Raw genomic sequence first — 23,636 nt, forward strand, 5'->3', positions numbered from 1 at the left:
ACACCAGATATGGGTGGGAAGGAAATAGTAAATGGTCAGGATATACAGTAGAAACATGTGTCGGGAAGCGTGGATTGCATTCCCTCTGTATACATGTAGATTTTCTCCAGTGGAGATTCAAAGAATGAATGTTTACAGCTTCATGCTGACAACAGAGGGACCAGGTGTCCTACTTTATGTGGAGCTGCACAGCATTGTCATGTTTTATTGTAAAGTCTGTCTTTTGTGAAATAAAGAAAGGACTCACCCTAACGTTAGAAGCTTTGCAGGTTTCTGTGGAACAAACTAGCACAAACAAACAAAATGCAACAGTTAAAAATATTAACAAAGTAGGTGACACCAGTGGGAGGTAATTCTCAAAGTTTTTGTTTGTATTTTGCCTATTATTTATTTATTTATACACAGGACACATGAATCTCTTATGCGCATCTATACAAGCATTCCCACTGAAACTGAGGAGCAGACAATAAGCAGCTTAAAGAGTTCATTTTTTAATCGAGTAAACTTCAGATTCCTTCTATGCTTGCAGTGGGAAAAAACTGGACTCCATTGAAATAGTTCACAGGCACATTCAGACCTTAACATGCTAAATGCCAAACTGTGACCTGCATAGTTTTGTATGTCCAATAATAACATTTCTTTCACCTCTCACCTGTATTAATTTGCCACACGTGGTGCTTTCCCCCCACTTAGCTCTCCAGGATTTGTTCACCTTACTTGACTCATGAGTGATTTCAGTGGTGAAAATACTTTTATGTAAATACATCATTTTTTACTACACAAAATTCAGTTACTAAATATTTTGCCTGTGAAAACCCTGTCCCCATTAGAGGCTCTGTACGATGTTCTGGCAGCGTTTTTTTCTACTTTTTCTTTGAACATGTGTCACTTATGTTTATGGACTCTTTTACTGACGAGTTTGCTGGCCGTTAAATCCTTATTTGTTTAAGGTCTCCCCCATGTGGAAGTTTGGCTTCTCTGCACTGATAAACAGCACAGCTTTCTGTTCAGATTGAACTGCAGCATACGTAACGCAAACATGACACACAAACTCTCATCCACGTGTTTTAACATCTATTTATTACCACCATAATATGAGAAATTTGGAAAATACAAAGATCAGCTTATTTATACGTCTGAAAATCTCAAGGAATAAGAAAAATATAAAAGAAAAAAGTATGAGGTTATACTGTGCATCCCAAATTTTGATAAGGGACAGATTATATGCTCAGGTGTAGAGAAGCTGCAGGAGACACACAGACCCTAAACATGCAGAGGTTCACTATGTCAATTCATACTGGTGTGACAAGTATAATGCTAATCTGTGGTGACAGAGAGATGGAGGCTGAATGTGACGACTAATCTACAGTGAACAGAAGAGGAGACAGTGAGACCCCGCCCCCTCGTGGCTGCCATTAGAATTGAAGTTTCCTTGGAAAATGGAGAAGCCCTTCCTGATTTTCTGTAACAAATCACTGCAAACAAAAAGACCCTAACTGATAATGTTGATACTATTAATTGCTTTTTACTCCTATTTTGATAACTGTATAAGTGGTAAAGGAGGAGATGCTCCTCTATGAATTAGATGTGTAAAACAAAAATAGACACCATATCCACAACAATAATATTCTTAAGAAACCAAGAGATTTTTGTTTGAGCACAGCTGGTTTGGAAGATCAGTTTTCACAGGAGCACACAAACAAACGAGCAGGTTTCACAGGTGACGGAGGTGCACTGAAAAGCTACAGCTGCAGAGCAACAGGAGAGTCGGGGTGCAGAAGGACGCACTGAGCAGGAGGATGTTCAGAGGGGGCGGAGGCCTCGGGACTAGTTTTAATAGCACCCTGCTGTGGAAGTTGTGGCTCCCCTTAAGCAGACTAACCCCTCGGCCTTGTCCCTCTGCTTTGGCTCCGTTTGCCACAAAAACTGCACCTGCTCAACTCCAGGTGAGCTTACTGATGGGCTTCCAGATTTGAAGTAGCTCCCAAACCCAGGAATGCATGTTTGCCTATGTGTGCACATGTGCATCTGATCTGCCAACCCTTTACATGCACGAAGAAGGTACCCTAAAACATTTGGTGAAGACAATAAAAATTACAAATTGATCAGACTTCAACATATTTCTATCTCTTCATAATCAAGATTACTCTAAAGTCTACCGAGAAGCTGGGTAGGCTGGGGAGAGAATGGAATAGGGACGGGTGGAGGTGGGTGGATGGAGTAAAATGAACGAGTAAAGGCAGGGATGGGTAAAGAAAAATAGGACACAGATGAAACATCAGGGAGGCCATCTAAGCGCGCTCTCCACGGATGCGGCGTGCCAGCTGGATGTCTTTGGGCATAATAGTGACACGCTTGGCATGGATGGCACACAGGTTAGTGTCCTCAAACAGACCCACCAGGTACGCCTCACTAGCCTCCTGCAGGGGATAAACACAAACAACATTAGCAGTACATATTAATGATGTTGTAATATAAGAGAAAAGAACCTAAACTTTGATCTGCTGCATTGGTTTAAGTGTAGTCCTTAAATATCGACAGCTGAAAGCACGTAATTCTCTAACAGCCCCTTAAAAGTCATAACAAAGGACAAGACAGACTTGCATATAATATAAAACCCTTCAGAGTTCACATTACAAGTTAAACTCATGGACCAAACATTTGGAAACCTCTCTACAGAGACACATTGATGAATCAAAAATTAGTGCCGCTAATCGTACTAAGTGCTAAAAAACAGTTTGGGGGAAAAAAAACCCTAATCAAACAAATTTAGAAGAATAAGGAAAGTGATGTCAAAGCTTCTACTAGCAAAAAAACAAACTGTTAACAGCATGGACCTCCTTCCCACATCCAACATAGCAGTGTGGCTTCACCTGCAGAGCTCCAATGGCAGCGCTCTGGAAACGTAGGTCAGTCTTGAAGTCCTGAGCAATCTCCCTCACCAGGCGCTGGAAGGGCAGCTTACGGATCAGAAGCTCAGTGGACTTCTGGTATCGACGGATCTCTCTCAGAGCCACCGTACCAGGCCTGAAACGCATGACCTCAAGCTCAGTACAATCATTTATTTATTTATTTTTACACCTGTCAGTAATGTTGACAGTTAAGGCTGAGTCTCCCTAATTAAAATACTTTTTGTGGCTCCGAGCAGAATTTGCAGGGTAAAGATTGCTCATTAAACGTCTGATATGATAAGGAGCAATTAATGTGACTCAAAATGAACGTTACCTGTAACGATGGGGCTTTTTGACACCACCTGTGGAAGGGGCGCTCTTGCGGGCAGCCTTGGTGGCCAGCTGCTTACGAGGAGCCTTTCCTCCAGTGGACTTACGAGCAGTCTGCTTGGTACGAGCCATTACGACAGAGTATCACCTGACGGAATACAAAAAAAACCCCAAACAATGTATCTGTTTCTATTCGCTTCATCGTGACATTAATCGTTGCACACTGGACAAATGATCCTGCTAAGCTAGTGGCCTTGAACTCAGATAAATAACTAAATTATTTAAAAGTTTCCAATATTCAGTGCAGCAGCTCTGAAATATATATAAGTAATTAAAACATACAACTTCCCCCCTTTTACCACTTCGTTTTATTTGTTATCAAGTAATTATGCATTTTGAGTTTTTAATATTTTTGTATCAATTATTAACGGATCTATAATTAAACATGTTATAAATACTTGGTTCTTAAGTCATTTTGGACCTCCTGATAAAACTTTTCCCCCGGGTTTGGCCGCTGCACAAACACAAAGACTTTAGCCAATCTAGAGACTGTGGGATCCCAATTTAGCCAATCACAACCTTTAACAGGCCGTCACTCTGAATCCCACCAATCAGCTGTGGCTCCACTGTACACCCAAACCAATGATGTTTCAGCCAGGAGTATTTTAGGGCGGGACAAGTATTGTTAACTCCGCCTCATACCGCAAGATTATGGCCGCAGACCGAAACGAACCTACCAATACACAGGCAACGAGCGGGATGTAAACTTTGACATTTTCCCACCAAAACAGAAAATGTGTGCTCACAAGAGCATTAACAAATCGTAGTAGACAAGTAAGCGTATCGAAAAACAGTCAAAGACTGATGAAGTAGAGGTATTTTAAAGCGAAAAAGCGAGGTAGAAATCGCCGCTGAAAGTGGACTAGATATTTCGGCAGTGGAAGTACTGAGCCGTTTTTCTCTGCCTGGGGAAGCTGCTTTCTCTTTTCACAACACCATCGAAAAAACACGATATTAAAGCAAAAAAATAAGTTTATCTACTCTATTTTCTTCACCAAATGGTGACTATTGTTCTTAGTTAAGAAATAATTAAGGAATTTTTTACTTACCGGGGGTGAATTTTGTCTCTTTTCTTCGCAAGGATAGAAGTGTGTTCTGGTTGTCTGGCAGTGTCAGATATTTACTATCTCTCACACAATGGAAGCAGAGCGAGCGGGAGCAAAATGGCGCCCGTGTCAATCATCTGTCTCCCACAATGCAATGGTAACATTTGTAAACAATCTAACTTCATTTCCTCAAGTTTTCTCCTTCACACTCCAACGATGTAGAAAACACTAGATCAAGAAAATCATAAAATAATTACGTTTTCGACTTTTTTTTTAACGCTTTGCCTCAAAACCGCGTGTTAACAAATGTAAAACGCAAAACCAATGAGAGAATATGATAAATATCAGGGCACACTTTGACTTCGAACAGTAGGGAAAGGAGAAGGAAATGGATAACACTGAACTTTTTTTTTATAACAAACCAAATATTTGTTATTCGCAACATAAATTAGTCCAGATTAATTAAAAAATACATTCAAGTCTAAAGGAAAAACATTTCTCTTTATCATGCTAAAAATATAATGTAAGTGCGCTAACCGAAATGAAAAAATACTACTTGTCTGTTTTAGTAATTATGGATCTCCGTTATAAATTCAAACGAGAAACTGAATTTAGATGACAAACATGACAGCTGTGTCATCATATCAGTCCTACTGCAATTGTCTTTTTTACACGAGGTTTCTGATCAGTATATGAAACAGGAGGGAAACTAAGTACAAGCACAACTCCAAACTCTGCAGTTCTCTTGCCAAACCTGAGCGTTTCTGTTCTTGTGGTGGTGGAATGATTTCAACACATTCTCCTTCATGTTGGTCACTTTTAAGCATTAGACGTTATACCAAAGTTGGGGTAAGACAATTACATTAATTTTTTAAAAAGCTGATTCATTATATATGCTTTATGTTTTTCATAAATGTTTCTCTGGAAAGGAATTAATATTCTTATGCATTTTAGATCCCCCTGTTGGTCAAATTGAGAAAGCCATGGGGTTTGTGGAGCTGTCATTTTAAAATACATATGGCATTCTGGTCATCATCACAGCTGAACCAGGGATTACGTTGCATTCTCTTGATTCTCCTGCAGCAAGCATTTCCTTTTTAAATAAAAGCTTACCCCAGAGATTTGTGCTTCATCCACAGGAGGGGGAAATGGACCAAATAACTGGTCAATGCCTGTGAATCTTCAGTTGTTTTCAGTCCCGTTGCACCGTGTGTATAAAACAAAAGGACATATCCATGCAGTCTGGCTTTATAAACATTTGGGAACAAATGGGTCGTTCCAAAGCACTGAATGTAATTTGAGCATGGTCCTGCAATAAGATGCTACTGTTCCAAAATGTTCCTTCCGATATATTCCACCATCAGTTGTAACTGGTGTTTTTGCAAACTTAAGAAACCAGAGCAACTCAGCCACAAAGTCCAGACCATGTAAAGTTACTGAGCCGGGTCTCCAACTGCAGAGCTGCATAAAGCCACCAACACTCTGCTATTCAGTAAGTCATGTGTTGCTCTGAAAAGAAGTCCATCACAGCGCATTTACATCAAAGTTATTATAGTTCAGATAAGTTTCATTTGACTCACCTGTCCATCAAAGCCTCATCAGGTAAGCTGTGTGTGTAAATGTAGCTGAACCAATAAAGACTAAATTACATTTAATTATAGGGAACACAATATTGTTTATTTTTGTCAAAAGTATAGTTTATTTTCATTTCAGCTAACTGCGATGTTTTTCCACACCTACTTTTTACTGTAATAACTTATTTCAATCATGTAGTAAATAGTTGGGTACATGGAGAAAACAGTCATGTTTCTTGCAGCAATGATCTGTCAGCAGGAATTGGTGTTCAACATCCTGAGCAAGGCTCTTTTAACACTAGACTTGGACTACATTAGAAGATGCGGCTGCGATGCTATGAATGTGGTGCGTCATGAACGTTTTTATTTATCTTTTTCAGAGAGACAGGGGAAAGGCTGACTCACACGACTACATGTGGACTTTGAAAATACCACCTGTATTCATCACTTTAAATCTGTCGACGGTCGGTCTTTATATTCAAGCTCTTTATTTGCTCAAAGCATCAGTCATCACTCTAGTGACGTCACTAATTTAAGATACACTCGTAACACTTCTGATATCTGCGATTCTGTTTTCGAGAAACATTCAGATCCACACAAAAGCCATGGATTCTATCTCTTCCTGAACAGTTTTATTTATTTCATATCTAACTGTAGATAACTTCTATTTTGAGACGAGTGTTTTCACATTCAAGTACATAATGCCTTACATCAACGCCCCATCTGAAAAGGTAGAGGCTTTACATAAGGCAAGAGGAGCAGAACCTGCAAGCGATATAGAAGTTAAACAGTTACAGAGTACAACCTGGATTTGGACATAGTTGAAACATATTGTAATCCATCCATTATGCTTACCCCGAAAGGGCTTATAGTATAATACCAAATGAATGTACTATACACTGATTTCCAGCCCGAAAAGAAAATTGTCCCACATATCCTTAGAAGAAAGGAAAAAAAAAGAACCATCAAGGTGATACGAAACTAAATAACCCACAAAAATCAAAATAATCCTTCAACCTTGACATATCGAGAATCGTCATGCATTTATGTATTATGACAGGAAAAATAAAATGTATGGATTGCAGGAACAAAATTTAAGGCTCATCCAAGTTTTTCCCCAACAAAGCAGCAACAATGTGTTCTTCCCCACATTGTTCAGAAGGACATTGTTTCCAGCTTTATTCAGTTAGCACAGAAAGTACCATCAATCTGATTCGGGGGGGGGACAAGAAAAATAACCCCTTACAGTTCTGGTGCTACAACAGGCATTCATCCACGTTCCCATCTTTATCCCATATGTGCAAGAACTGTGCCGAGTCATTTGGTCCCTCTTCTAATGAAGAACACGAGTACCAACACATTCCATTAGAAGTCATTGTAATCAGTTTATAACAAAGTTACGTAAAAATGGCACAGTCAGAGAAAATAAAGACATTGACAAGCACTACATTAACTCAAAGTACCCGGCTGCAGGTCCTCATCCAACCTCCTGCTCAGATTCTTCAAAACAAACATGGACACGCTGCTTCTGTCACATTAGCAGGTGGCCCTGCGTCGACCTACACGTATCCTCCTCCTGAAACGACTTGTGCTGTGAAATCCAGAGAGAACGCAATGGATAGAGAAGTACACAGAACTGTTCTGTAAGAGATAGAGTGCATGCATTTCTAAAATGCAAACCTTAGTCCCAGTTGATGCTCATACCCAGCGACACACCATATAAAAAAAAACAAAAACCAAACTAAAATCCCTTTTTATGGGTGTTTCTATTTGTATATATAGTATATATAATTTACATTTTTGTGGTTCCTAGTAAAAGTACCTCACGTCTTTCATATCATTATACATTTATGACCGGCTACTGTCTCAATCAATCACAACAACAAGACCTCATGGACAATAATTTCAGGTATACATTCAGGACTTTCTGTAAAAAGTCTTACAATATTCTTTACAATTCTTTAAAAATACAGAGAAGCAAAAATATTGGTGATACATCAGTCCACTGTCCTGCAGAGGCTGCTCAACCATAGCTCAGAGTCTTTCTTCTACACAGCTTCAGATTATTTTACACCTCCCCCTAAATGCTTCACTCTGTATGAATCTCTGTCTCGGGCCTCTGCATGGCCAGGCTAGTCTGGATAAAGGCCCCCTGACCTAGAGCTGTGGAGTAAGCTCTGTTGTTGTGGCTCACTGGAAATCCTGGGGCTGGGTAGGAGCTGGACGCTCCATGTTTTTGAACAGGGGCATGAGGCTGAGGTACTGGGTGGTAATCGTCCAAGTTGTCATAGTGGGACTGCACTGCTTTCGTGCTGTGTTTCTGACACGAGTAGTCTCTGTCTAGGTCTGCTTTGGCCTGGCTGTAGTGCTGCTCTCGGACGCTGTGCGATCGCTCGGGTTTGGAGCGGCCGATTTGTTCCCTGGGGGCTGATGACTGATCGTCTGTGCTGTGAAAGCCGCTTGATGTTTTCACTTTGCTCTGGTGGTGGTCAGAATCTGGACACTCGTAACGCGCCTGAAAGTTCCTCTTGTGTTTAGACCTGCTGCCGTCGTCTCCGGGCTCATACTTGGCCTCGTGCCGACCGCTCTCCTGCTGGTGAGAGAGACTGTGGCTCAGAGCAGAGGGGAGGGAGTGAGAGGACTGGCATTTCTTGGAGCTGCTTTGCTTGGAAAGTGCATCAGGCTTGTCACCCACTCCGCTGCCCTGGACATGCTTGTCAGTCTCCATGTACATGAGGGCTTCAGGGTCCGACACCATTTGTCTGGGCAGGTAGCGGCCGTCTTTGCTCTCAGACGGTATCAGCACAGCTTTGCCTGGGTCAGATTTACTGCGCAGGTGCAGGGTTTCATAGCCTGATATATCTGCTGGTGTGAACAAGCCCACGTTGTCATATTGAGAGAGGACGGGGCCTTTAACCTTAAGCCTGGCCCTGCTCTCCCTGCGGATAGAATGCATACGCAACCTTTCGGACTCCTCTGGGTCCCAGGATAAGTAAGCAGCAACTTCTTTGCTCCCATGCCCGGGGGGCATGTCCCTGCTCACAAAACTGTGCTCCTTCCCAGGAGGAAGAATGTGGCGAGTGAGGTAGTGATACCCAGTCGCCTTCCCACCAGGACGCCCAGGAAGTGTTCCTGCATCTCGGCCGCTGTAGGAGTGAAGGTGCCTGACTCTGATAGTGCCGTATGGGTCGATGTCATAGAAAGGCGCCTCCAATGGGCCTGAACCAGAATATGGACTGTAGCGGTACTGGACTCGTCCGTTCTCAAAGTAAGGCTGCAGCTGGGTAACATGGTAGTCTGCCTGCGAGGACTGCTGCGGGGGCTGCTGGTAGGCTTTGCACTGGTACACCGGTCGGTGGTAGAAGAACATGTCGTCATCTGGAGGAACTTCAGTCCTCTGGATGGGCACTGAGCGAATGCTGGAAGGAACATGGAGCGAGTGCACTCTGCGGATGGTGGGATAGCCATGGGTTCTGTCATGACTGTAGCCCTGGTGCCCAGGCCCTGGGGCTAGGTAAACACTCCTGGGGTTTCCTCTGGACTTGATGGAGTGATGGTAGGACCTGGGGCCTAAAGTGCTGTATCTGTTATCTATTCGGGCACTGTAGGGTATCTGAGGCTCAGACTTTGACACATAGGTGTGTGGAGGGACACTGTCTGGTTGGTAGTGGTGTGGTATAGACTGCGGGCCCAGAGTTACAGACCTCTGGTGGTAGTATGCAGCTCCTGGAGGATCAATTAGGACGGGTTCTCCTTTAGCGTGGTACAGGTAGGCTGGCTGGTGCGTGGAAGATTTACGAGGAGAAAGAGGATGGTGAGGGAGAGCATCCTCCATATGGCCAGACGGAGGACCTTCACCCAGGATATGGTAGGAGGTTTCACTGTGGCTGAGTGCTGCTGTGGCCAGTTTGCTCTCTATAGTGCGAACAGGAGGGGCAGGAGGAGTGGGTCCATAGGAGTCGTGATATTTTCCAGACTCTGCACAGGGCTGCACTGGCTTTATGGCCTCCCAAGGTTTCTCCACAGGCTCAGCAGAGGTGGGTGCGACTCTTGCGCTAGCCTTTGAGAGATGAGGCTGGGGTTGGACTAATGTCTGGGAATGTGTGTGAGGCTGTGTCTGAGCTGGAGGTTGTATTTGGGCTTGGCTCTGCTGCTGAGTTTGGGTTTGGGGTGGTGGGACTGATCTTTTCAGCTTCTGAGCTGGCTGTTCTGGTGGTTTTGGAAGAACTGGGGGTGGTGCCTTCTCCTCTGGTTTGACCTGAGAAAAAGAGGCCAACACAGGATAAGTCATTATTTATATCAGGTTTAGGGAAAAAAACAAAGAAAGAAAAGAAAAATAAGAGTTGTGCATTTTTTTTTATAGTAACACAAGACTTTTCCAATATGAACTGTAAGTATCTAAAGTATCAGAGTATTTGAATGCAGAGTAGTAGTGGTATACAGTCAATTATTTAAAAAATACCTATATACATACATACAGGTAGAGACTTGCAGCCTACACCGAGGATAACTTCTGTCAAAAATAGGAGGTGGTGCTGAGAACATACTCAATCCCAAAACAGTGAGTTTTGAGATTCACTGCTAGGACCTCTTGGGACCAGCCAACGTGATATCCTTACCTCAGGACCATGCTGCTGTAAGTTTCCACTCTCCTTGTTGTTGCCACTGGGGGTTGTGGCTGCAGTGGAATTGGATGAGTTACTATGAAGTGGGACTGGTCCTGTCACAGGCTGCTGTCTTTCTGGACTTTTCCTGGTTGGAGAACTCCGGCTGGGTGATGTGGAGAGTGGGGCACAATTGTAAAGTGGAGTGTCTGGTGGGGGGTCCACGTCTGGCTGCGATGCAGTTATAGAGGACTTGGCACTGTCTGATGGCTTAGTGATCATGCTGGTTAACTCTGGTGGCTGGTGTTTGTTTGAAGGACTGGAAGTGGAGGGATGAGATGAAACTGTGATCACACTTGTAGCAGCACTGTTTGGTGGGGGAGTACTTCCTCGTCCAGCTCCGTCTTCTGAGGCAGTCTGGAATTGTAGGACAAAAGGATGTGGCGAGTCCTGGAAGCTGGAGGCCTCATGCGGCTGCAGAGGGGACAGCGGTGTTGAGGGCTCAGAAGACCGCAGTTGAGACTGAGTGGACACCTGCTGAGCAGACTCAGCCAGGGCCAGGGCCAACATGCGGGCAGCATTTTTAGGAGGTGGAGGAGGAGGGACAGAAGAGGGTGCTGTAGAGTTGAGGGAACAAGGGGTTGGGTCCTTTGAAGAGTCCAGAGTTGTGACTCCTAGTGGGAACACAAAAAACACAAGGGAACTATAGTTGAAGCATGAATAAGCAAGAGCTCTAGGTGATTGTGGAACAGGCGGGAAGGTTTTAAGGTGCTTTAAGAGTGGGGAAAAGGCGGGGAGTAAGTAAGGTGCTCAGACATCGGAAGAAAAAGGTTTAAGATGAAATCCTTGCAAAGCTAAACCTGGCAAAAAATACACACAAACACTTTACTTTTATTTTCATCTAAAGAACAGGTCGAAAGTATGTATCTCATTCGCTGCCCTACCTTGGTGCTCTTGGCTATTAGCAGCTGGTCCCTGCTGCACGCCGTCCTCTCCCTTTACCTCTCGGCTGTCCACACTGTCAAAGGCTGCCAGTTTAGAATTCAGCTCCATTTGAAAAACTTCACTTAGCGATGGCTCAGCTACTTTCAGCAATACACTGCCCATCAATGTAGGAGAGTCCTTGCATATCGAAGGAGAAGATAAAGACTGTGGAAAGACAGCCTGTCCAGCTGTAATCTTCCCACGTGTTTCTGCGGACAAAGTGTCTGAAGTGACAAAAGGTGTCAAACTGGCGGCCTTTCCACATTTAATAGGTGACACGGCCTGTGTGGGTTTATCAGTGTACGAGTAAGACGCAGTCAGCTTCTTGTTCTCTGCCTTTTCCCCTGTATTCACGCTGGTATCGGTGGATAGCGGGGAAGTCAAGCTGCTGATGAAGGAGGCAGAGATGAGATCAGAGCCATTGGTCTTGCCACAGATGTTGCCCCGGTTCCTCTTTAAAGTGGAGCCCTCAGCCCTGACCGGTGAATCATCCAGGGGGAAGGCATAGGAGGTGTCAGGGAGACTGCACTGGAATGACATGGGGTCGAAGTCCAGGGAGGCCATCCCGATGTCTGGAGGGCTGAGGTCCACGTCTTCACCTGCTGAGCGTGGAGGCGAGATAAGAGCAGGCACACAGATGGGTCCGTCGTCTCCGTCGCTGTCTTCTGTGCCATCCAGGTTATCATACGAGTTGCAGTGCTGCCGGCTGTCCAGCAGCTCGCCGTTAAAAGAGGCTGACAGAGCATCGCTGCTGGAGCGCGGTCGCCGAGGACGGTACACCTTGGACTCGCCTGGCGGAAGAACAGAACACAAACGATAAAGATAACGACCGATTAAGCTTTCTATTCCAAGTTTAAGTGAAGTGGAGGTCATAAATAATTACCTTCAACATTATGCAGGGAACTCAGTGACTCTTCACTTTTGGCTGACCTTAATGTTGCAGTGTCTCCTCTTCCTCCTGAAACACAACCATCAACATTCACTGCTGTCACTTTGGTGTATTTTGTTAAGCTCTTGTTGCTGCACAACGCTGATTAGCTCCAGACAGTTTTTACTGCAGATGCGGCGTGAGCACTCACCAGCGAGAGCCATAGCCTTCAGCTCATTAGGCTCACTGGGATTGCGGTGCAACTTCCGCTTGGACATAGAGGAAGACTTGCCCAGGTTAAAGAAAGAACGCCAACTACCTACAGGAGACTTCTTCGACTTGTTAGGCGGTCTCTTCCTATAATAGAAAACGATGATGGACAAGAAAGTCTTGCAGTCTCACCAAAACACCAGCAGAAGGAGCACCATGCAAGGTTTTTCCATTATAATAGACATTAATAAAACAGGAAAACAGCTGACCTCTCTGTGGGAAACTCAATGACGGTGTGGAACTTGCCCTGCAGAGCAGCTGGACCTTCACCCACTTCAATGTACTTGCTGTCTTCAGTGACTGGAGAGTTGATCTGAGCCTGGGTCCTGGCCTGGGCCTCCTCTAGACTTAGAAGCTTTGTTGAGGGTGATGAAACCAGCAGGGACTTTGGCCGTGACAAAGAGTTGTGACCTGACAATGTAGCAGAAAAACGATCAGTGGCAAACTATTTGAATTTAGCTTAATGTGTGCACGCTGGCGGGATGTCTATACCTGCTCCCTCTCTTATTAGTGAGCTGAGTTTAGTGCTGAAAAGCACATCAACATGGTTCAAAATGAACTCCACCACTACAGACTGGATTCGAACTTCCATGAAGGCTGCTGTGCCGCTGAAGCAGGCGGATTCAATCTGTTTTGACCTGAGACAACAAGAGAAAACGCGAAAACAGAAGTGAAATTTTCTTTAACTCAGTTAAAGAAAATTGGAATTTGAGTAAAACCATTCTGAGATGAATTTCCAACATGTGATGGCTGCTTAAACCCTTCAGTTCAGGCAGAATGACTCATTATAAAAAACAGACAGAGTGTACTTTGTGTGGCAAACATTAGAAATCAGGCCAGTCTAAGAACCCAGAGTGTGTGGCACCAAAAAGAACAGCAACTTTTATTTCTTATACTTGAAATTAAAAAGCTCATTAGAGGCATCTTGAAGTCTCCAGCCAGTTGAGCAAATGTACAGATGAAGAGTTACAATTCATTCAACACAATGAAAGAAAGCAGGATGAGCTCTCACCTCAGCAGGTTGGGCGCCCACACGATGGCAAGGTTCTTACTGTGCATGTTGGTTATGTAGCTAAATGCTGCCAGGCGGGAAAGGTGCCTCATGAGGAACTCCAAGGTCCTAAGAATCACATATTCAGATTCAACTTGCTCCATCAGTGATGTGCACGCTAACGGACATGATAAAACTGTCTTCAGAGCATCAGCGTTTTGCTTTAATCCCTATTGGAATGCCAGTTGCAAATTTCACACAGTCTGGGAAATTCAATTAATCCTAACACAGACAAAGATTCCACTCAGTGCAACAGCATTACAGAAAGCTCTGATTCTAACACCATCAGACAGACAACTGAATGCACAGCCAGTCTGTAACCCTGCAGCTCCTTAGCCTGCCAATGGGGGGCAATGTGCCTCTACACTAACCTGTAATGCGGTGGCGGAAGCTGCTGGATGACGTCATGGATTTTGATGAGTCGTTCTTCGTCTGTCGCTGCTGATACAGCCTCCTTCGAGTGAAAGCAAAACAAGAGATTAGGAGACAGGGAGAGACTGACAGTAATGGGATTTGGCGCTATGTCCACATTAAGCTTAATCCATTGATATCCCAAGTTCATGCTGATATATAGGGCACAGACAGAACATCGGTCTGTAACCGCGAAGCCCCCCTCCTCAGTCTAGCTGCCATAGCAACCAGTAAGTATTTACTTCATCCTGAGGGATGCCTCTGGTGTGCTTGGAGAAAGTTTTTATTCCAAGTCACACACAGTGGTTTGCTGCATTTTTAATGACAGGGTGTGTCGAATGCGGTGCTATTATTTTAGGGGTGTCTATGGCCCATGACTGGAGGAGGAATTTCAAGAATTCCTATAAGATAAACCTGTTTTATTTCTTTTCTATCGAGATCAAATTTGAAAAGTCAGCAGTCAGTCACGGCCAATCTGCAACAGTTAGCAGCCCTGTAGCCCACATTAGTGTTTTACTTACAGAGAACTTCTCGTAGAGCTGGTAGGTGAGCAGTGGATTAGGCAGCTCTCTGAAGTAGAGTTTACAGAGCGAGCCAACACAGTGGATGTCCTGGATGTAAACATCTTTGGTCAAGTCAGGGATCTGCTCAGAGTCAAACTCATGCCTGATGGGAGAGAAAAGGACAAAGCAACAAACTGCAGTCAACAAACTAACATGTGAGTGCTGAGACAGGCCATGAAACGGTTCTACTTTCCAGTACTGTTTGCAAAGATCTTTTCCCAGCAATGCATCAATCTTTTCTCCATATAATATTACACAATGTCAGAGTGTCACATGGGCTCAGGATTGGCAGAGCAGGTCATCTACTAATCTGAACGTTGGTGGTTCGATCCCCGGTTGTTCCAATCTGCATGCAAGATGCTGAACCCTGAGCTGCTCCTGATGCATTCATCAAAGTGTGATCATTAGAAAGCATCAACGTGTGTGTGAATGGGTGAGAGAGACATGTTGTATAAAGTACTTTGAGTGTTGAGTCCCAAGCATTGGATGTCGGTCAGTTTGTGCCTCCTTACCGCAATTTCTGGATATTTGAAGCAATTCCAGACAGGCGGTAAATGCCGTCCACCACGCCGTGCTTCTCAATGAATTCCGTGCAGCTCTTGAGGACCTGGGGCACTGTCAAACAAAAACAACGGCAATTCATCATTTTCAATCTTTGCTGAGCAGCAGGACAGAAGAAGATGCCAGGATACTGAGGGTGGACCAACTTTTTTGTGTTTTCTGATGGAAAAACACTCTCGGAGCTAGAGTGGACACATACGCATACTGAATCATGCATTTCTTGACCTGGTACTGTTAGGTTGCCTTAAAACATTTTCTGTTTTGATGCAGGCAGTCTGTAAGGAAACTGTCAGCGTGTGAGGCAACCAATCACCGAGCCAGTGATTGTGTGGTAGACCGCTAAAATCACGAAAAAGCTTAGTGTCTCCTCATTCTCCTTCAGGAGCTATGCATAATACAGACATGTTATTCGTCTATGTGAGCGTGTCTATGGAAGATAAGGACAGTGTGTATATGTACGAGGAGGCCTCCCCACAGCTCACACATCATTTTAGATTGACAGAGTGGGACACTTGCTGAAGCAGCTGTTCAAATTCCACATGTAGCCAGAGAGAAAATAAGGCCATTCATTCAATGTGAACAAACAAGCGGATATTCTACCGCACAGGAGAGGACCGAGTGGGAAGAACTTGTTACAAGTATCTCTTTCCACAAAGATGCACAGCATGTGTTTAAATGTGGAAATCACTAGACTGTTTCCTCATCTTTTAAAAGCACTTTAAACTGTTAACCTGGCCTGTGTTCAACCAGAAGTGAAAACCCTTTATCCCTTACTCACGGATGTATCACATGAGCTGGGTTTTGAAAGATGGCATACAAATTACAAGAAGGGCTACAATGAATCTTTATGTTGTGCTGGGAGCAAGCGCTGTTTCCTACAGACGTCTGTACAATCATACTGTATTTTAGAATCGGAGGAGTCACAACATGATGACAGAAAGAACGCAGGTTTAAGGCACTTCCAAGGCAAGATAAGTAGAATTCATGTGCCTTTTACAGATGACGACAAAATTATTAGCCCCCCTATGAAAATTTTATTTTTTAAAATTGTTTTAAGTATTTCCCAAGTGCTGTTAACAGTAGCAAGGAATTTTTAATACAGCTTTTCCAAAAATTACAGTTTTATTTTGGAACCTTCGTAATATTTTTTCTTTGGACTCAGAAACAAAATGACTTCATCAAAACTAAACAGTTGCAGAATCAAAATTTATCCAGGCTGTTCTTTAAGGTGTCCGTTCTGCAGAAGCAGTTGTTCTGGGGTCTTCCTCACAAGTAAACACCTTAACTGTCTGACCGAGCACCATGTGACTGAGACCTCACGTCTCCCCTTACAAGGTAGGGCAGGATTTCCAGAGGTCAGTCCAGCTCCTTCACCCACAAATGTGTGACAGAGCACCCACTGATAGGCGACTATACTATTACATGGTTTGAACTGTGATCGCTGTAAACAAATGTGCTGGCCAAATGAGAATCCTGCACGTCCACACATGCAATGTCATCCATTAACCTGAACAAATGGGCTTTTAAGCTGAACTAAAATTAAGTTACTGATCAGTGCTCAACAACAGAGCAGTATTATTAGCTGAGCTGATGTTAGGGTGTAATCAGGCCACCATTATGACCATTATAGCCAGATACCAGGCTGCAGATGGACTTTCAATACAGCAAACATCTTCAGTGCAACCAGATGAGCTACAAGCTCATATTTGCATGCCGTATGAGGCGGACGCCATTCAAACAACTGTAAGATAACAGGTGAAGTGAATAATAATCTGGTTATGCTGCAGTGTTCTTCCGGGAAACCTCGGGACTTGGCATTCACGTGGATGTCACAGCATCCACTCCTAAAAGCCAAGGCTACAGCGTGGCTACCATGGCTACAGCGGGACAAAGTGTCTCCAGCAGGACAGAGTGTCGGCCAACGGGCAAAAAAAAGGGCTCTGGACCAACTTCAACAACGACAGCTAAGGCGACCCAGCCTCTAAACTCTCCAAGCAAACTGGAAAAGTAAGATAGATGACAAGAATGCTTACCAGTGCAGTATCCTAATCTAGAAAATGAAAGGTTTTACGTAGGCTGTCAGAGTAAGCTACATAACCGCTCAACATGTAACCACTCTGTGCACAGACATTTGGACTGTAATTTCCATTAAAATTCCAATATTTGAAGAGCAAAAAAGCTTTTTTTTAGCCACAATTATGCGATTGACTACTGATATCATTAACGGTTTCAAACGCTGCAGTTTTGTAATGCTCTGTCACTCACCGTCATGTCCCGAGTTGAGGAGGTGTTCTCCCAGGTCACAGCCAAACACCCTCTCCCGGAGGATGCCTCTCTGCTTCAGCTTCTGCTTGGTGGGCCTGGACTTCATGAAGGAGCGCAAGAAGGTGATCAGCTTCCCGTGCTTTTTAGACACTGAGGAATCAGGGAGGGAGGAAAGGAAGGACACATTTTAGATCCCTCACACAGCAATACGTGAAGGCTCAGATTTCCCACAAGATGCATCCATGCACTACAACTAAACCCCCAAGATCGCTTCAGGTTGTCCCATTGTGAATTTCAGCTTCATTGTAACGGAAACTCCTCTTTTATGCATCTGTAATTTCCTTAAGCAACGTCTTCATTCTAAAATACCGCCTTCCTGGCAATTACAAAGGAGTCCCTCACATCCATGAGCATCTATTCAAGAGAAGATACACCCCCCCCCATATCAATCAGATAGTCTGAGAAAATCCATAAGCTCCTTAAATTACACACCATTTGTTTTCGCTACTTTGAAGAGACGTGGAAACGCTATCCAGTGAATAAGATAAGCTGCCTGTTTGGGAGGACAGAATTCTTGACTGCTAGGATGAGTCGTTTTACACTCTCTGGTCACTTTACTTGACACAGTTGTGTAGACTTGCTTCATGAAAGCTTCAAATGTCCTTTAAACGTGCATTTAGTTCACAACAACATGGAAAAAACAAAATGCACAAAAACTCCAGCATGTTTCCATTCACCGCTCACAGAAGCATAATGGTATACTGGTGCACTGTGTCAGTCATTCAAAGAGCAGAGTGGGTATTCAATAAACTTCACCTTCCTCTTATGTTAGCTTTCTGCTACCATCTCTTATGTTAATGGGTCACCAAAAAAACAAAAAAACAAAAAACCCTTAAAACAGGGTTCATCATCCAGTTTGATTGTCACCTACTGGTTACCTCGTTAAGCTACCTTAACCATAAAAAGTATGTTTTTATTATTTTTCTTATGGCCCCCGGGGCTTTTGTTACAGTTTACCCTCTCATTTTCAATGTTTTAAAAAAGGTTGTTATAATATCTTACTATTACTGAGGAGTATTAGAAAACATCTCTAAAATATATTTGTTTTATTTATTTTTTATGTAAATATTAACTATAGTAACATCTGTGGTGTTATGGGTCTGTTTAGACTTATACATATTTACTCTAAGAAAAGGGCAAAAAAAATTATTTTTTCAAACGTTTTGTTGTGAACAATATTGAAACAACAGCGATGGTGTCTGTAAAAACAACCTGAAGAACGCGGAGCCCTGTAACTGTCCGTCTGGACTTTTCCAGGGAAGCAGTAGGGATAAAGGGCGCCGTTTGTTCAGGGAAGGAGAGAAGCCCCTAACTTCTCTCTAACAGTGTTAGTGAGCTCAGAGTGTGTTTATGATTTCAGTTTTAGCCCTAATTGTCTTCTATTATAACGGGGTCGGAACCAACCCCAACGACACAAAGGTCATAATATCTGCCAGAGCTTTTTATTTAATATAACATTTAAGAGGCACTCTTATGCATTTAAAACCTAAAACTGGGTCTGTGTCGACCCTAAAAAAGACGATGGGTAATGCTGTGATTTCCTTACTGGGAACGTTTTTCATTTTCACATTATATCGTCTAGCCACGGATCACTTTAAAACTCTTAAAGCATTATCAGCTGCCCTTCTGTGTACCTCCACCACACTGGAAAGCTTCAGAGTTAAGCCTGAGTCATCACAGAGAATGAAACCATGTCTAATCTTTTGTGTGTCTGCCCTCACAGACGTCAGCGGTCTGCTCTCAGCTTGTATCAACCACTTCAGTCAAGACGTTCTTTACTTATTATTGTTTTGTTTTTTAAGTTGCCTCTTTTTGATCATTATACCTTCCAACCCTTCACACTAACTACTTGTTTGACTTTCTGTCACCCTGAAAGTTATTTTTTTCTCTTTAACTTGGAGAACTGATCATCCATGCTACTGAAATCTGACACAGACTGCGTTGATTGAGAATAACAAGCAGTAAGAACCAGTGAAAGTATGAGGAAATCATCTAACACCTATAGTATCTACTGATCACTGACTTCTTGAAGTGAAAGCAACATCTGGAACTTATATATATCTTCCAACTGACTCTTGCCTGAGTGGAAAAACTGATGTGTCGCATCAGTTTTTTAAAAAAACTTGTGTTCCAGGACACATTCCTTCAACCCGTTCTAAATGCAGTCACGATCACAGCCCTTACACTCCTCATGTGTTTCACTGATTTATATTTATTTTACCTTCATATCAGATTTCTGTTATCTCCAGACTGGAAGAAATGTACGAGTTGCAAATTCCATTAAATAGATGCCAAATCTTTTTAAAAATGAGGCTTCTCTTTGCTGCCTGTTGCCAGACTGCGTTCTGCTACCGCTGCAGTCCAACTAAAAGTAGGCCACTGCTTACCGATCTCAATCGCCAGAAACGAAACAGCCCGAGTGAAAGAGCCGCGTTTGGAAGATGATGTTAAGACAGTAACAATATCTGAGCAGCCGTTTGATTAACAGACGTTGTGAAGACTTTAGGTTGCCTTGATAGAGATGAACTCAAAGATGTCCTGTTGTATACATCATTTAAAAATAAGCAGCCACTGAGCGAGAGCCACTTGTCAAGAAACTATTAGGTGAAAACGGATTAGAAGCTGCCTCTTCTGCATATTAACAACACACTATTGAGGCAAACTGCAAACTACGCTGACTTAATTGACGGTCCGCTGAGTACATTTAGACGCAAACATCCAGCTGACAGTAAAAACTAACAAGCTGGTGGGAAAGGAAAGTTACTTTTGAGCTTAATGGATTTTATGGTGCACACAGGGGGGCGCAAAGAGGAAGTGTTTCACTGGTACCGACTCTCAGTACCATCAGTCCAACTACTCCACAACATGCTACCAATCCTGTCAATTTGTGTTCACTGACGCTGAATCGTTGTCAGCTAAGGGCTTCCTACTCCAATCAGATAAACTGTGTGCAACAAAACGTTGAACACTGTCTGTAGAGAAGCATTTTAATGAAGGAGCACAATCAGCTCTGAATTAAGAACTGATCGCTCCATTTCAGGAGAAAGCAGGGCTACAGTTTACCCCTCAGGGAGAGATTCCTTCTGCTGCCATGCCCACACACAAAACCGCTGAGACAGCACAGTTGACTTTCTGTTGAGACATCAAAAAGGGCCTCAAGTATGTTTTGGTTTGTTTGTTTGTTTGTTTGTTTGTTTGTTTGTTTGTTTGTAACTGTGCAGGTTTACAATGACACGTTCCTTTTTAAACAACTCCAACGTTCTGTAAGACCTGAGAAAGAAGTGCAAAAACAACCATGATTCTCTGGAGGACGGACAGAGACTCCCATCTGCTCACTGTCAAAGGAGATGACAGCCCGGGGGCTGAGCGTGCTCGGCACTGGAGCTGAAATCCAGCTGGTTAAAAGGCTTTTAGTTTAACGATAGTGGGACTGATGTAGGCTTTAAAAAAAACTCTCTCTGACATTAATTACACGATTTGTAGCTCGTGGCACCTAAGGGGGTAGACCAGCGACTGGGTGTCCCAACGGGAACATTTTTAAAACCAAAGAAAAACTGAAGCCGCACTCACAACAAGTTTCTCACCACTCACAACTGTGAACATGACAGCTTGTCTCAAATAATGCTTCAGACCATCAACATAAAAAAGGACATTAACATTTCATTACATGTTTCAGATAGCTTATACCTTATCCTAGCACCTTTGTTGCACCACAGTAACAACATCAGAGCATCTGCTTCTTGAGAAAGTGGTATGCACTTCCATTTCCTTTACTGCTCCAGGCATAGGTGGATGTCCTGGATTTCTTATTTTTGTTATTAGTTTCCATTCTCTTCTCTGACCGCGCAGCCTTGGCTTATTACACCAACGTCTGGGGGTGGAGACTGAATTGGGTGGTCATTTATATAAATTGACAAATAAATAATCACAAGTTGGGGTGCACAAGAGCTTTTAAATATTACGTTCCAAGTTGTTATGACTCTAGCATGAGTTATTACTATGTATGAAACAAAAAAGCACCAATGCTGTATCCTACATTGCCCATGATGCCGCTGGACATTATTTCAATAGATCCTCCCCATGAAGTAAAGTTTGAATTGTGAGCTGCAATTGTAATAATTTCAAAGTAAGGAAACAGCTCAACTCAAACTCAGATGACATCAATATCTGATGACAATTCTGCTACAGGCCTTGCAACGTTGCAGCCACCCCCAGCCCCTCTGGGTTCTTATTTAAGTTTTAAGGCATGATCTACATTAACTTTAAATTCAGGAGAACATGAAAAACTGCACGTAAAGCAACCTTGCCCTCCTTGGAAGTTATATTTCTATGACATTCTTTGCTGCGATGCCTCTCTTTTGATCACATCTCTGTTCACTCTGATTTGACAAAACCATGCCTGAGATCCAGCGAGCATATGCAACGACTGACAGACACGAAGAAATCATGAGAGTCCATGACTGAATCTTGCTTCCACAACAGATATGACAAAGCTAAACACAGAAGAGGATGGTTATAATGTCCCAGGGTGACTGACAGGTTTCAGTTACTGCCCTTAACAGACTGTAACTGTGACGAGCTCTTTCCCCAAGAGGCTGTGACAGGCTGGACTAGGCAAAAAAGGAGGCCAAGCATAATTGTAGGAACAATTAGCAACATAATAGCAAACATCAAGCTTCCTTAATGCTCTCAAACCCAAAACAGACCACCTCATTCTTTTTAATTAGCAGGGAGCTTTGCACAGGACACAGATTGGGGGAAGAGTGCAGCTTCAGAGCAATGCTAGAGTGCTACTGCTTCCAGACAGAGCACTGCCCGGCAGCACACTCAAGCCTGAGACATTTAATATAACAACTCTGTATTAATGTTCACTGGATACACAACCATTGACAAGTGTGGATACAGCTCACTGGGGCGTCAGGATGCTATTATTGCGTTAGCTAGGATCCCCGAGAGAGTGGAATGGTGGGGAATTCAGACACTGGCCCCTCCTCTTTAGCACTCCGTGTAGATCATCAGATTCAAACATCTACGTGCTCTGAGAATAAAGTTTCCAGCTGAAATTTGTTTCACAGATGTGCCAAAAATATATTGGTTTACATATTAGTGTATTCGTCTTAAAGTCAAATCTTCACAGGCCACCAAAAGTATCTGTAAACGTCTGCGAATTCCCAAGTTAGCACTCTGCACCAACTCATCAAAGCAGCGCCAGAAAATACAAACACACACACTGCTTTCATTGTGTCTTGAAAAGCTCGTATTATACCAGGAGGAACCGCCAGAAAATTACATTAACTGTATGAAAAAGGGACATTTGTCCACTGAAAGGCAACTACTGCAGAGAAAATGTCTGCATTACTTGTAAAACTAATGCAACATAACAGGAGAAGATGCTGTGCTTCCAGCTATTAACAAATCACATGTTGGTGTTTCTGCATGCCTGTTCACTGTGCACAACAGAGCAATATGTGCCTATTACAAGGCAATGGTGAGTGATAGTGACCCTTTTGGACAGAAGGCCCAAGTGTGCAATGGTATCAGGAGCAAAGTGCCTCATTGTTTCATCTCATGGGGAGGGAAGAGGGAACAGAGGGGTGGATTTAGCTGGGTTCTGTTTGGCCAAGCAATTATTGTTTCAACCCGAAAATAAATAAAATAAATAAGTAAATGCAATGTATTTATTTCCTAACATTCTGTGCAGTTTGTCCTTAATAATAATGTATATAGGCAAACATCTGATATTCTTACATGCTGCTGTATGTTCTGACTGACAGAAAGTGTTTTTATTCTATATTTGCAGGTGGTGATGCAGCCAGAGTTTGTAATATGTGGGCTCAGGGCTGCCCGAGTATTGTACCCAATCTTTTCTAAGACCACTTTTCTTCACTGTTATTTTATTTAATTATTAAATGCTCCGATTTCTTCACACCTTTATAAAACGCTAATTTCAAACGTTTATTTTTCTAATCCTGCTTTAGAATTATACGCACAGTTTCCAGCATTATACAGCTCACTACACCACCACTAAACATGTCAACGATGAAAGTAATAGCACTTTTCCAACAACAGCATAATATCTGAAAGTGTCGGAGCTTTGC

General features: G+C 43.1%; 2 protein-coding genes across 4 annotated transcripts in view; both read right to left on the minus strand.

The window, feature by feature from the left end:
- Positions 1–1,059: 1,059 nt before the first annotated feature.
- On the minus strand, positions 1,060–4,450 carry h3f3c (H3 histone, family 3C). The gene is made up of 4 exons (XM_085469541.1): positions 4,331–4,450; positions 3,226–3,369; positions 2,874–3,027; positions 1,060–2,420 (listed from the first exon to the last, which is right to left on the minus strand). Exons 2-4 carry the CDS (start codon positions 3,351–3,353, stop codon positions 2,292–2,294), a joined length of 411 nt encoding a protein of 136 aa, XP_085325667.1. The 5' UTR covers positions 3,354–3,369; positions 4,331–4,450; the 3' UTR covers positions 1,060–2,291.
- Positions 4,451–6,518: 2,068 nt separating this feature from the next.
- Positions 6,519–23,636, minus strand: part of arhgap32b (Rho GTPase activating protein 32b) — a 132,306-nt gene continuing 115,188 nt past the window's right edge. For all 3 annotated transcript variants that reach the window (XM_085469546.1, XM_085469544.1, XM_085469547.1), the window contains 12 exons: positions 17,479–17,628; positions 15,165–15,267; positions 14,611–14,755; positions 14,050–14,132; positions 13,640–13,747; positions 13,120–13,265; positions 12,837–13,038; positions 12,569–12,714; positions 12,373–12,447; positions 11,450–12,280; positions 10,521–11,179; positions 6,519–10,159 (listed from right to left, as the gene is read on the minus strand). In XM_085469546.1, coding sequence (XP_085325672.1) covers positions 7,991–10,159; positions 10,521–11,179; positions 11,450–12,280; positions 12,373–12,447; positions 12,569–12,714; positions 12,837–13,038; positions 13,120–13,265; positions 13,640–13,747; positions 14,050–14,132; positions 14,611–14,755; positions 15,165–15,267; positions 17,479–17,628 — 4,817 coding nt within the window. In that variant the 3' untranslated portion in view covers positions 6,519–7,990. The remainder of the gene's footprint in view (positions 10,160–10,520; positions 11,180–11,449; positions 12,281–12,372; positions 12,448–12,568; positions 12,715–12,836; positions 13,039–13,119; positions 13,266–13,639; positions 13,748–14,049; positions 14,133–14,610; positions 14,756–15,164; positions 15,268–17,478; positions 17,629–23,636) is intronic.

The sequence above is a fragment of the Copadichromis virginalis genome, linkage group LG10, assembly GCF_057382275.1.
Source record: "Copadichromis virginalis isolate Kocher_CV1m ecotype Utaka linkage group LG10, C_Virginalis_male_GT1.1, whole genome shotgun sequence".
In the NCBI taxonomy this organism is placed as follows: domain Eukaryota; kingdom Metazoa; phylum Chordata; class Actinopteri; order Cichliformes; family Cichlidae; genus Copadichromis; species Copadichromis virginalis.

Excerpts from the sequence above, each read along its gene's own strand:
- h3f3c (XM_085469541.1), bottom strand. The coding sequence starts at position 3,353 with ATGGCTCGTACCAAGCAGACTGCTCGTAAGTCCACTGGAGGAAAGGCT. Across the intron at positions 3,028-3,225 it reads AAAAAGCCCCATCGTTACAG|GCCTGGTACGGTGGCTCTGA; the intron begins GTAACGTTCATT and ends CATGCGTTTCAG. Across the intron at positions 2,421-2,873 it reads CTGCCATTGGAGCTCTGCAG|GAGGCTAGTGAGGCGTACCT; the intron begins GTGAAGCCACAC and ends TATCCCCTGCAG.